The sequence below is a fragment of the Hippocampus bargibanti genome, linkage group LG03 (genome assembly GCF_051943395.1).
Source record: "Hippocampus bargibanti isolate YZ-2025 linkage group LG03, ASM5194339v1, whole genome shotgun sequence".
Lineage (NCBI taxonomy): Eukaryota > Metazoa > Chordata > Actinopteri > Syngnathiformes > Syngnathidae > Hippocampus > Hippocampus bargibanti.
The window spans coordinates 12,960,167-12,974,576 of NC_142736.1; the positions used below are offsets into that span (position 1 = coordinate 12,960,167).

A 14,410-nucleotide genomic window follows, 5' to 3' on the forward strand; every position below is an offset into this window, starting at 1 on the left:
AGGCTGACCACTGAATTGTACAAGTTCTGAAGGAAGAAGTTATACATATTCTTGGGACAAATAGCACACTTCAATCGGTGATAATTGATTTTCCCAAGCCACACAGAACTTTGGCATCAGGATGACAGCGCTGTATGGAGCCACCGACTGCAGTCCGGCAATCTAAACATTGCAAATGTAGTCATATTTCATTTACAAATATGACAACAGCGTGCACCAGTCGGCCTGCATGGTTGTGAATCATCTAAAATGTATTTTCATAAGTACCTCCTTTCCACAATAATGGGTGAAAGCGAGGTGATTGTCACACACAAACGCATGATTGGAAGTGGAAGTTCATCCCACTTCCCAGTGACTTGACATCATTCGCAAGTGGAGATCTTGCAGTTTCTATGACCCTATATAAATATGCGTTACGCAGGCTCGTGTCCTGTGTTGAACACAGCGAATTATCTTGCGCCTCTCTTGGAAGTATTCTTACATTCTTTTATTCTGAAAATACATCCGGAACAAGACTCGATGCTATAGTTGACATGATGCCGCGTGTCTGGAATGCATGCGTGTGTTTTGATTGCGTGTGTGCCCGAGGAGGACTTGGTTGCAGGGGGCTGTACAGGGATGATTTGAACTCAGTTTGAAAGAACCGAAGGTACCCTGAAATAAATAAGAACTCCAGTGTGGCGCCTTATTTTCGGATTTTGTTCGGATTATTACGGGATCTCTGTCGACTCAGGATTTACGTCGGAGTGGAGGTATCTGGATGGCGGAATTTCCAAAACGGGAGGCAAACTCCTGGCAGGATCTTGAATGTAGTCGTGCACATGTTGCTGTTTAGAAGCTGTCAATTGATAGCAAGAGTGCTCATGGAACGGTTCGAGGACTGTCCAGGATGTGGACTTGAATGAGTTCAGTTTCGATTAAGTTTAGTCGCTGAACGTTCAACGTGTGCGTGTTTCACGCGGAGCAATGATGTCGAAGTGAACACGTTTCCTCCAAATGCTGCCCAAAAGCCCGAGGACGGCCACCCCAGGCTGCGCACGTTGGGTGCACAGTGCACCGCCTGCACGTCTCGGCCGCCGAATCTAAAAAAAACCCATGTGGCACCCTCTGGGAGCCGGACGGGGCCGACGCGACGCATTCGGGACGGTCTAGTTTGTCGTATGTTCAGGTCGAGACGCTCCGGGCTCGTACGGCGACTGTGGAGAAGCCGTGCGCTCACCCAGAGGGATGGAAGCGGCCGAGCTGAGGAAGCATGTCCGTGTGGCTCCGGGCTACCCAGAAAGGAACGGGGGCCGGTGACACGCGCCGGGAGAGACCCCGCGGCCAAGGTGGTGGACAAGGAGGAGGGGGAGCAGGCTGACGACGACCCCTGTGCCTCAGGTCGCACAAGCTCTCGCCGCGGACAGGAAGTGGACGGGACGGTGGTGACCTGTTGTTTGTTTGGGGAGTGGGATCTCAGACCTCGGAGCCCCCACTCGCTCACCTCAAAATACAACAGGGATCTTTGTGATTGTGACCTCGTGAATATTGCCTACGCTTTTCTCAAAAGACTGCCGGAGAAAAGTCTGGATCAGTTGCTGAAGGCTGTGGAGTCCAAAGGAGGGGTGCCAAGCGAATGTGTCATGGTGGAGGGCACTGAGATTCGGTTAGGGGCTCATTATGTCTCTCCTCGGTACCTCCTGGGTCAGATGTACCGATGGAGCGACCTGCTGCCCTCAGACCGACTCAAAGTGCTCCAGCACTGCCAAAGTTTTGAAGGAGGAGACGGTGGGAAGGTGTGCAGCAACCCTTACCACTACAGCAGGTTGTGTGGGCCAGGTGAATATCTCTCTCTCTCTCTCTCTCTCTCTCTCTCTCTCTCTCTCTCTCTCTCTCTCTCTCTCTCTCTCTCTCTCTCTCTCTCTCTCTCTCTCTCTCTCTCTCTCTCTCTCTCTCTCTCTCTCTCTCTCTCTCTCTTCTCTCTCTCTCTCTCTCTCTCTCTCTCTCTCTCTCTCTCTCTCTCTCTCTCTCTCTCTCTCTCTCTCTCTCTCTCTCTCTCTCTCTCTCTCTCTCTCTCTCTCTCAATCTTTCTTTCTTCCTCTCTCTCTCTCTCTCTCTCTCTCTCTCTCTCTCTCTCTCTCTCTCTCTCTCTCTCTCTCTCTCTCTCTCTCTCCCCTTCGTCTCCCTCTTCATCTCTCTCTCTATCTCTATCTCTCACCCTCCCTTTCTCTCCCTCCCTCTCTATCTCTCCCCCCTCTCTCTCTCAATCTCTCACTCTCTCTCTCCATCTCTCACTCTCTCCATCTCTCCCTCTCTTTCTCCATCTCTCTCTCACTCTCCCCCTATCTCACACTCATTCACTCTATCTAGTTAGCTATCTATCTATCTTGCTATCGATTTATCGATCTATCGATCACCATCAACCATTAAAGGGACAGCAAAGAACCTAATACAGCCAGTCCTTTTTAAATATTTATTATTATTTATTTATGTATTTATTATTATTATTATTATTATTATTATTATTATTATTATTATTATTATTATTATTATTATTATTATTATTATTATTAAATAACCCTATGACTTGCAAAGACATGCAAACATCTATTTTACACTGTAAATTCCCTCTGAAAAACCTGCAGGCCACATGATCCGATTGAAGGTCACTCTTGTTGCAACGCGGTTCCTTTTTTTTCCTCCCTCTCGCTGTCTCCCTCTGTCAAGGAGGTCCTCTTCTTGTTATTTAGGTGAAGGAGTGCCGATAATATACAGTTTGCATAGAGCTGGCGCCAGACTGATTCGCTGGGTATCTGACAGAGGACTCGGCAATTACTGCCTGTGCTCTTAAAGGGGCCGCTCACTTTCTGTCAGCTCCGTATTGAAGGGATCAAGTCTGCAAGCGCATGAGTTGTGCGCTGCAGGAATCATGTATTATTTCAATTACTGTATACATGAGGAGGATAAACAACATGAAATATTGTCATATTCAATTTGATGATTTGAACCTTGCAAATGCTGATGTGTTTTGTTCCAGAGTCACCTCCTCCTCCATATTCAGCGTCCCATTCGAATGAACATAAGCCACTGGGTGAGTTTGGCAGCAGACACACGACAAAAAGCAGTAAATGACAGACAGCGTCGCCTTTCAGCCAGCGCAGCCTGACACATTCTCTTCTGTGGTTGACATCATAGGTTGCAAGTAAAATTACAGGTTGAAAAATAGTTTGACTAGAGATGAATCTGATCCTTAATCACATGTTGCCACTGAGTGTTTATAAAGCATATGAAACGACAGTCTAGGTACTGGCTACTTACTTTAACCACTGAGTCGTGATCAGCAGTATATTGTAGAAAATACAAGGATAGATAGATTTTTAAAAACACATTTTCTGCTTTTGATGTTAACCAAAAGATGAATATTATGCCAATGTTACCACCTTAAATAATAATCATGAAAATTGACATTAGTTTCTGCTATCAGTGCAATGTACAAGACATGACTTAACTCGTTCACTGCCAGACGTGCAAAAATGTGTCCACTCCAATGCCAGGGTTTTTGTCATTTTCACTCAAATTGCAGGACCCACAGAATATTGAGTTTTAGGACTACATAAACATTCGATGCAGTGTAAGAAACCTTAGACTCTCTTCTTTCATCGGAAAAAAAGAGTTAATTCCTAAATTATATGGGTCTGGAGTTATCTGAGCTTGAAATGGGGGTGACTGTACAAAATAGAACACAATACATACATATTGATTTATATAGCGCTTTAACAACAGCTGTAGCTGTAACAAACCGCTAACATGGAAAGTCAAAAGTCAAATGCCGCCCCCTTGTGGGATGGAAAAACATTACCAGAGGTCTGAGCAGTGCTTTATCTGCACCCCCCCCTCAAAACATCAACCCAACGAAATTCGGGAATGGTGCTGCACCTCATATTTTAGATTCCCGAATACAGTTAATGAGTCAATATCTGACATTTTCAATGAACACTTGTCACTAGTAACATTAATCATAAAATATTTTGCCTAAAGCTTGACAAAAAGTCAGAGCACGAACTGTATCAAGACTCTTCGAATGTATTGCAGTGTGTATCGCATGAAGGAATTTCTCGAGGTTAATCCTTACAAAAATCTTGCAAAGTGAAGTTAGTATTCAATAATATACACTAAAGTCTCGTTATATCGATATTCTCGGAAGTCGGAAAAAATATCGATATAACCGGACTATCGATATATCCGATCCTGCGGGCATGTAATTTTCTCCTTCAGTTCATAGAAATAGTATCGTAATAAGCAGTACTATCGATATAACCGATATCGATATAACGAGACTTTACTGTAATACGTTTTTCCTACAATGACTTGATGCTCTTTCCAACACCATGCAAAGCTTGGTGTGACTTGAGAGTGTATTGATTTTTGCCACAAACATTTGGTCCAATTCTAAATTCCACAACATCAGGAGTGTTTAAGGTTCTGTTGTCTCCTGTTGGGTTGACCAAGACATGTCAGCGTAATCTTGAAATGAACCTAAACCAGAAGGGAAAATGTTTTAATTCATCCAAACAGCTACACACGTTTGAAACACGCTTCCCATTTTTGTATCATTTTTCAGACTCTCTACTGTCTTACACTGAAACTCCGTCCCCTCCCATCCCAACGACCGACTACACAGGTAAAATACATTGTGGTAGTTTTAATCGCAAATATTCATGTCATGGCTGGGTTTGCATGTTTGCATCTACATTCCCTCATGTAGACCGCTTTGAAAGCATTTGCTACAAAAAGTATTTGTGTGAGATGTATGTGCAAAGACCCCCTTCTCCAGCACATCTGCATGGACTGATAAGTTGTGGCGCCGTTGCAACGTTGTGCCTTCCTTCCTATTTACGAAGGCTGTTAAGATAACCTCAAAGCCTGCAGCATAAAGCCTCTATTGTCAGTTCGGCGTGGTGGACTTTGTGGGGGTCTCGGGTCTCTCACTACTCTGATGCTGCAAACGTAGCCTTTCACTCCCCCTCTCCCCATCTCTCTTTTCCTCTCCGCCACAGTCAAATATTTCACTCGGATGAAGTTGCAATAAGATCCCCACGCATACACCCAATCCCCTTTGCCTCTGCGAGCACCCCTCCCCCACTTTCTTCCCTCAAATCCCTCCATTTCTCCCTGCAATTGAGCAGTGGAAAGAGACTTGTATTTTGGGGGCGGGGAAGCCTGGCGGTTGTGATGTGGCTTAGGTGTAGAATTTGTGTGTGTCTATGTGGAAAAGGGCAGCTTAGCGCTGCACTTGGTCAGGAAACAGCCCCCCCTAGATGATGATACTGGAGCTTTATTTGTTTAAGTGCTGAGATTGGCCAGAGAGGTCCGCGTAGTATTAAAAAAAGTCCACAATCCCACTCAATCACGTCTGTCTGGACTGGCGCTGAAAGATGGATGGACACATATGAAGCCTGCGTCATATTGTCATGGCATCCCAGACATGTCCGATGTACAGCTGATGTATTCATCAGTGTCTTGTCTTGTCACTAGTGTTGGGGGCCGCTTGTTGCGAGGCTCTGAGATCCTCAAGTCATTGAGAACCCCCATGCCCCCTCCCTACATGCATAGCTCACTGGTTTTATGGGGTTTGGGACAAGACATCTGATGTGCGATGGCGACGTACAGAAGATGACTCTGCCTAAAGTTTGAAGTTTATTACAAGATTTTGCAAACTTTTTCAACTCATCTGAAAATCTGGCTCCATTATGGACATCAAATGACTCAAATGTATCTGTCTAACAGTGATTATTTTGAAGCAGCCTTCAAGTACTATGTTGTCCATGTTTACCTGTGCTGCAATAGCACACCACCGGGCCCTTCGTAAAATGAAATAAATACATATTTTTCAACCAGCCAGCCAAACTATATTATTATAGTTTTTGTAACTTTATGGGTTCGGTGCTTTTAGGTACTACCATCTTTAATAGACATGTCCTTCTCTTCTGCTGCTTTGCGAATGACCGTCCCCCATGTCTTTTTAATGTGTTCAGCCTGTAGGAAGCAGCCATTGCCTGCAGTGTTACGGCGCAATATTTTTTTCAGAAAAGGGCAAAATTCATGAATCAATTTAGAAAATGTTCGCCGCCATCAAAATAAATAGCGAATTGGGATTTTAGATAGCTTTGATAGCTCCATTACCCATGAATATCCTCAAATTCTGTTTTCCCCAAATTATGGGACGTTATTCATTGATTCTTTCTTGATCATTATTATGTTAATTTATAGGCAGTGTTTCGCCTTTAGTAGCGCATTTTCACCTGTGCAAGGCGCACCCAAAAGCCTTTATTTTCTTCAAAAGCTGCGCCTTATACCCAAGTGCACCTTTTATGTGAAGTACATTATTTTCCAGCGTATAAGGTGCACCAGAGTATAAGGCGCACCTCCAATGAATGGTGTATTTTCAAACGTTTTCCATATATAAGGCACACCTCACTATAATGAATGAAAAGTTTTCCATATAATATATAAATATTTAAAAGTTTTCCAAATATGATCCACACCACATTATAAGGTGCTACAATAGAGGGTGGGTTACGCAGTACTTCTACTGGGGGAAAAGTCGTTGGCTGCAGACAGTAGTTGCGAGACCTGTTGTGGCTCAATATTACTTAACATGTAAGGCGCACCTGCGTATAAGGTGCAGGGTCAACTTTTGAAGAAAATCAAGGCTTTTGGGTGTGCCTTATATACAGGAAAATATGGTAATATTGAGCCGCAACAGGTCTCGCAATTCATTTCAGCCGCCACAAGTCCATTTCCCCCTGTAGAACAAGTCGTGCGTAATCCCAGCCTCTAGTGTAGCGCCTTATACTGTGGAATGCTTTATATTTGGAAAACGTATCTATATTTTTGAAAACTTTCTTCATTTATTGAAGGTGCGCCTTATAGTCCGGTACGTCTGATATAAAGAAAACGTTAGAAAATATACCGTCCATTGGGGGTGTGCGTTATACTCCGGTGCACCTTATAAACTGGAAAATACGGCATTATACCTGATTTATGTTTTTGCTCCAAAAAAATTCCCATTTCTTTTTTTTTTTTGCAGTGAGTTGCATCAAATTTGGTAGGAAAAAGGAGAAAACATTTTGAAATTGCTCATTCCTTTTTAAAAGTGTCAAATGTCAAGAGTTCACTGAAGTTTAGAGCACTTGGAATATCTGGAATGATGTTGATATCCCAAAAATGGGATTGGTCTTGTTGTAATTCTGGGCTCTATTCTTCTCGGTTGACATATTTTTAATCTTAAATGCTGCTTTTAGTAAAGCAGAATCGCTTAGTACGAGTGCTTTTAGACCTTGCATCAATTGTCATTTTATTTAGTCTGTGTGAAGGTTTAGATGTTAGTTAAGAAATGACGGGATCCTATGGTTGACCTGACCCTGTTTCGGAAGCCAACATGCACATTGCAAACTAATAATCACAACTATGAATGTTTGCCTCATTTTGTGATCTGATACAGTATCTAACATGTTTGAATCTGATTTGAATCGAACACACAAAATACAGGCTTGTTTTTGAACCAAGTTAAATAAATGAGGGTTCCGAGGGAGTCGACTTTGGCAATTTGGTCATTGTTTTCAAGGTGAACAGTAACGGGAGGCGCCACTGATTGTGCCTGTCGACTTGAGCAGAGCTAGATTAGTTTCCTTATAGACATGCTGCGTGTCGTGTTTGTGAGAGAGAACCGTTGTGTGTGGTCTCTGCTCCCCTGCACCCCACACCGCGTCTCATGAGCTGGAACTTTTATGCGGTACATGCAAGAAACAATCAGAGCTGCATATTGTTCTCATCTCAGACTTTGTTCTGCACTTTATGAGATGCTCCTGTGGTGATGCAGGTGGTTTTTTCCCCTTCCAGCTCAACATGTTATGTTGTCAATGAAAAACATTTGCGGTCTCCTTTGAACCTATTGTCAGTTTTCCACTAAATAGCCTGGGATGTTTTCGGCACAACAAATGTGCTTTGGCTTCTTCTTTGAACCATCTATTTACTCGGGGTTTAGAACTAAAAAGCTGCGGCAGGGTGTGGCCCATACATACCTTTGCCCTGGCCTCTTTTATCATTCAATCAGTTAACCTTCCCTTTAAACCACCGCACACAGCTCTAAAAAGGAAACTCAAGCAGACTTTTAGCTCTCATATGACAACATCAATTTTTATCATTCAGCTCTTATTGTCTGGGTGTGTGTGCGTTGGTGTGAGTGTGTGTGTGTGAGAGGGGATTGTGTTTGTGTGATGGTGTGTATGTGAGATTGTGTTTGTGTGAGATTGTGTGTGTGTGTGCGCGCGTGTGTTTGTGTGTGCGCACACTCATGTGTGAATTTCTTCCACGACTCGCTGATTAGATCTTTTCAATGTGTTCAAATAGGGGTTCTATGAGGACAAATATATATGCACTCACATACATGCATGCATGGGTTAAACCAGGGGTCGGGAACGTATGGCTCGCGAGCCATAAACGGCTCTTTTGATAATTGCATCTGGCTCACAGATAAAACTAAATATTCTTGCTTTTTTGCTGTTAATTTCCTGTTTGGGCTGCAGTTGGGTGAAGCTAATGAGCAGTGTGCAGGCTAGCTAGCAGTAACATCGCCTGCATGCGTGTGTGTGTGGCTCTCCCTGAAAAGCATTTCTAAATATGTTGCTTTTATGGCTCTCTTAGTCAAAAAGGTTCCTGACCGCTGGGTTAAATGGAAGCGCGTTGTTAATCACTTGATTACTGGATTCAGATCCATTTTGTAACAAGATGTATAGGCTACAAACATGCAGTAGTTGTGGGTGCAAGGCCTTCGCCAATTGCCCACGTCACATACGCATTTGACTCAATGATGTGCAAGTGGTGATCTTGCAGTCTTCTTGCCAATGTCATGCACGGACCCCAGCGAGTCTATTTATGTTTTGGTAATGTCAAGCACGGTTTAATCAGGTTTACTGAACTCCCACTATCCTCATTTTAATGAAAATACGATTGACCGGGAAATAGCCACGTTACATCCCACAATGGCGCACAACGGCGCAAAATCCCTATAAGGCCTAATTCTAACTGTCCAAACTCTAAAAAAAACGCCAAATGAAAAAAAACTACAGCCAGTTATGCTACATACACATTGTTTGGGGGATAGAACGAGGTGGTCAGTGAGCCGGATGTGGCAAGAGAAGAAGCAAGCCCAACACATCATATTTTTTGTGGTTTCCTTCTGTAAGCGAAGCAAAGCAAGAGCCAAACAATCGTGTCTCGAAGCTCTGTCTCTACTCATTGCAGCATTAACCCCATGAATTGGCTCTTTGACTGATGGGGCACAGCCCAGGAATGTTGGGAAGTAGGGAAGGTGAGGGGGGAGTAGGGTCTCGCTGCAAAAGAGGCGGGAGTCGGGGGCCAGAGAGGCCTGACTGACTCTGTAGAGTGACATTTGATACCTGTTTGAACATATCACCGTTAATAGTTAAGACACACAGAAAGGAGCTGACATTCTTGGAGGTTTGTGAAACTGTTTTAAGAAAGTGCTGTTGAAGTGGACTTGCGCGAGAAAGTACTCCGTGTTAGTTGACACTGTTTGACAAGCTTTGGTAAACGTTGGCTTGGAGTTCTGTCATTCTTGAGTACACATCAGAAAACAAACCCAAATATAAAATTGAAATCCAGGGCAAAATCCAGAAAGAAACAATTCCTGAGATATGACGAGAGCCAATGTAAAAAAATGTGCAAACAGTAGAACATCCAAATTGTGTTGTGACCACCTTGGATGTGCCTGCCTAAGCCCTCGTCACCTGCTCTCTAGCACGCTTACAACTCTTGCTCTTATGCCTGACTGAGACACATTAGGCTTTGGAATTCCACATCAAGGGCTGGCCCATTAACCCGTTGCCATTTCCTCAAATATTTTCCATCATGTCCCTTTTTTCAGCACAACCTTCCAAAGACACCGCCTGACGCATTGAAAAGCTATTTGTTTCCCCAAATGCATTTGCGACGTTTCTGTTTTTCCACATCTAAGCCTATATTGCATCACGTTGGTGCAATATAACGTGAAAGCGGCAAAAAAAGTGCACAAAACAAAACATAGGAGATTGACAAAAACGAGTTTGCGTGATTAAGACAAACCCTAAACTGACTGGCCACAATGTGACCACTTGCAAACTATATTGATAACCAGAACAAGAGTTGCGGAAATGTTCCTTTCCAAACATAATGATGTGTCGACTGCATCATAGTAAGAGCTGTTTCTCAGAATCAGAATCCCAGTAACTGACACAGCTCTCTGTATGATGTAGTGCAATACACCTGAGAGTGAAAAGGAAGCATTGTTAGGTAGATTTTTTTCTCATCAATGTTAAAGTGCTCATCATCATGTCGATTGGTTAGTTTATTCAAAACTTTTCACGCTAGTGGCTTGTCAGTGCAGCTAAACTACCAAACCTCGTGTTTTTCTATTTTAACCCCTTTGTGCCCTGATACACTCAAATTTTTGCTTGTGTGTTTGACCGAAATAAAGTTCTAAGTAATGTATGCTTTCAGACTTTCTCCTCAAAAGTTGCGTTATCCAGTCGAGCTCACCACTCTAATGCCTTCGCAGTGACACTCACTTTCATAAATGTACTAAATGTAAATGTATTTGTCTGAGGTTAAGCGCCTGCTTACACGTAAATTGGCACAACAGAAAATGAGAAATAACCAGCCATTCGAATATGTCATTGTATCACTGAGTGGTGTTTGATGGACTGGCATGACCTTGATGACTCAAGTAGAAATATAAGTCGAAATACTCAGGATTTTTACTCAGGCCAAAGAATTATAAATGGTTTCAAAATTGCATAAAATGAGCGGGCCCGATGGTCCAACGGTTAGCAGGTCGACTTCACAGTGCAGAAGGTTCAAATTCAGCTCTGGCCGTCATGTCAGCAGATAGTTCTTTGTATCTGTGTGCCCTGCGATTGACCCGCAACCAGTTCAGGGTGTCCCCCGCCTCCTGCCCGAAGAACGCTAGAATATGATTTCGCACCCTTGCAACCCTTGTGAGGAAAAGCAAATCAGAAAATGAATGAATGACCAAAATACAGTATAACAGTAAAGCTAAGGGGAAAATTAATTCAGGCGAAAGTCAAGTCAAAAATATTACTGGTAGTTCAATTTGAATACTTTAAAGCGAGGGTGTCAAACTCCCCTCCGCCTCCGCCTCTCCCGGCCGTTCTCCACCTGCTGTCAATTCTCTAATCACGGACACGGGGCATTTATACGGTTCGCGGTCACCTCGCCAATGCCGGATGATTGACTCAACTCGCCACCGTACCTGGACTCTTCCTTTCGATGCGCGAGTGTGTCCGGTCCGAGTTATTTTCCCTGCGTCCCGTAAATTTATGTCATCTTCCGGGATTGCGTAATTTTGCACCCTTGTGTGCCATTTGCTTTTTGGCGTAGTAAGCGCGTCGGATCACCCTCTGCCTTCTTACTCGCTGTGTTTTCTTTTATTAGTAAATAAACATCCTGCTTGGGTAGTATACGTCCCTGCCACATTCCATTACGTTCCGACGAGTCAGCTGCCGTCACTCTCGCTCGGAACGTGACAGCTACGGATGACTCGGCTACAAGATGTTCTTTTCTCTTCAAATACAGTAAAGTCTCGTTATATCGATATTCAAGGGAGTCCGAAAAAATATCGACATATCTATTGATATATCCGACCCTGTTTGCATGTAATTTTCTCCGTGCGTGCATAGAAATAGTATCGATATAACCAGGAGTATCGATATATCCGATATCGATATAACGAGACTTTACTGTATCTATCCAATGACACTTGATCTCACTCCCACAGCCACATCACTAGATTTCACAGCCTCCTTATTCTTTAATATCGTACTGATCGTAGATTTCGCCATGCTGTATTCCCTCGCCAGACCAGACACTCGCACACCTCCTTCATATTTTGCGATTATTTCTTTCTTAAATGCAATAGTTGTACGCACTACTTTTCTTTTGTCATTTTTAACAGCACTTGCTTTCTTTGGAGGCATGATTAGGGGCTAAAACTCTTCGTACACCTATATTAAACGCTAGAGCAAAACGCAGCACGTCCGCAAGTGACAACAGTTGGTCACGGAGAGAGCGATACACCCGTACGCCGCTCAGCACCTCACCCTCGCGTACGCACTCACGCGTCGTATTGCCATTCGAACACCGATTGGTGTAATTGGTAGGATGGTACAAAGTTCCACCCCCCCCCCCCCCCCTCACACACACACACAATGCTGTGTCATTATGGATATTGACACTCGCAGCGAGTATTGTGAGATTAGTCCTCATTCTGACTGTGTGAAGTCAAAAACTAGATTGGATCACGTGTGTCCCAGTTTTATGATCTACCATCAGTTTTATGCCCGTGTTTTTGTCAGCTCCACCGACTGATTTTATGTGTTCTCTTGCCTTTCGTGTTTATTGAACGCACAAGTAATTCCATTGCGTTTCGTTTGTCCTGCAGTTCTCTGCGTCTACCAGTGCACTGCCTTAGTCCATGTTGTTCGACCTTCGCAATTTAAAATAAGGTTTAAATTACAGGACTGGCTGTGGCTTTCCTTTGTTCCCTAAGAGTTTCTGCCAACTCGCAATTTGGCTTTTAATGGAATCCTGCCATGCTGCTGAACTTAAAGATTCTTTGCAGATGTTGAAAGGGACTAACTCGACGAAATGTAGGACAGAGTACCCTGTGCTGTGACTCTGGATGCAATGTGGAATGATTCTAAATGTGTTTACGTTGGAAAAGCAACACTCGTCTTGTTTTCCCAAGCCGTGGCGGCCTTTTTTTATGCGTCGGCAATACTTGGGTATTCATCACGGAATCATCTCATTTTCGCAAAGGCCACACAAGACACACAAACTAGAGTAAATTACTTTTTTGTCCAATCTTATGGAGTTTTGACAGCAATGGAGATCAGTCATCAGGCCCAAGGTTGTTTTTTCCCTCGTCATATAAAGCTTAGCATATTTGACTTTGCTGTGCAGACAGTATGATCCGTTTGTGGACCACCGTATGCGCTACTTCAATTTCATACTCAGATAATTCCCTCTAATTAGCCATTAGTCGGAATTTCTTCCTCAGAGGGGAACAAGTGGATGTGTTCCATCACTAATGTGTGTAATTACGTTGTGAGGAGTGAAGGCCAAATAGTCGGCTCACGTGAGGCTCAAACGTGACACTTGTCAACTTGACCTCCACGACTGACTGAGCGAGGGAGGAAGTGTCGAGGAAGAGGGCCTGCCTGTCCAGGAATGTGTTCGAAGGGGGCGCGGGGGGATGTCGACTATCACAACCTGCCTTTCCCTTACTCTTTTGCTCTCCGCCACCATGTATTCCTAATCAAATAATCCATCACTTGGACATATTATTCATTCATCATCCGATTTATGTTTTTGTATAATATGTCATCTGTGGAGTGTTTAACACAAACATGTAACCACAGGTAAGGGGGCTCTGCGGGTTTTTTTACAGTTACTGTATAAACCCGGATTCCAGTAACACTATTCCAGGAAAACCAAACTAACTAACTTTAAAAGGAAAACTTCACTAATCTGTTTAGATACATAGAGGGATTCCATTTTAAGAACACTTAATTTGTGTCACTTAACACATCAACGTCATCCAAGTTTGATGACATTGACGTGTTGCTGTTCGTCTGATTTAATCCAATATGGGAAAAGACTGTTTCTGAGTCAGCGCAAGGCTCACTGTGCTTGTTTGTCAATTTTGCAGACCGGTCTCCACCATGCTGGGCAGGCCTGCAACGTCAATACAGTATGATGGTAGAAAGTAATTCAAAATCTTACCTCTGCCCAGAACGCTGGCACAGGGTAGACAGCTGATGCAATGTATTTCAGTCATAAGTATATAAATTATGTGGGCATCAAAACTTTGGAGCCACTGTTATATATTTTTAAATCACCGCACAGCAAACAATGGTGGGGAGTGGCAGTTTCTGAGCACCCACTTGCCAGCCCAGACTGTGGCGTAACGTGCTGCATTTAAATGGAATGAAAAGAGACTCTTTAATTGGTGATGACTGATGTCAGCTCTAACCAGTCCGACAGCAATGTGGCCATCCCACACCAGTGACGGTGACAAAATAAGAGTCCAATCAGAATTGATCAAAGTATTAAGGCAGGGGTCAGTAACCTATGGCTCGCGAGCCATATATGGCTCTTTTAATGATTGCATATGGCTCGCCGATAAATATTACATATTATAATACATATTGTCATTTTTTTCGTCGTTCATTTCCCGTTGGGGCTGCAGTTGGCGGAAAGCGCAATTTTGATTGGATGACATTGACCTAGAATGGCCGAAAGCGCCATGTTGATTGGATGATAGTGGCCGTCATGTTGAAACAGGTAAACG

At 43.5% G+C, this 14,410-nt stretch overlaps 1 protein-coding gene across 1 annotated transcript in view; it reads left to right on the forward strand.

Annotated features, from left to right (window-relative positions):
* Positions 1-14,410, forward strand: part of LOC148900388 (SMAD family member 6-like) — a 30,771-nt gene continuing 16,361 nt past the window's right edge. Inside the window, exons 1-3 of the mRNA XM_088992038.1 lie at positions 1-1,818; positions 3,017-3,070; positions 4,601-4,660. Coding sequence (XP_088848164.1) covers positions 1,161-1,818; positions 3,017-3,070; positions 4,601-4,660 — 772 coding nt within the window. The 5' untranslated portion in view covers positions 1-1,160. The remainder of the gene's footprint in view (positions 1,819-3,016; positions 3,071-4,600; positions 4,661-14,410) is intronic.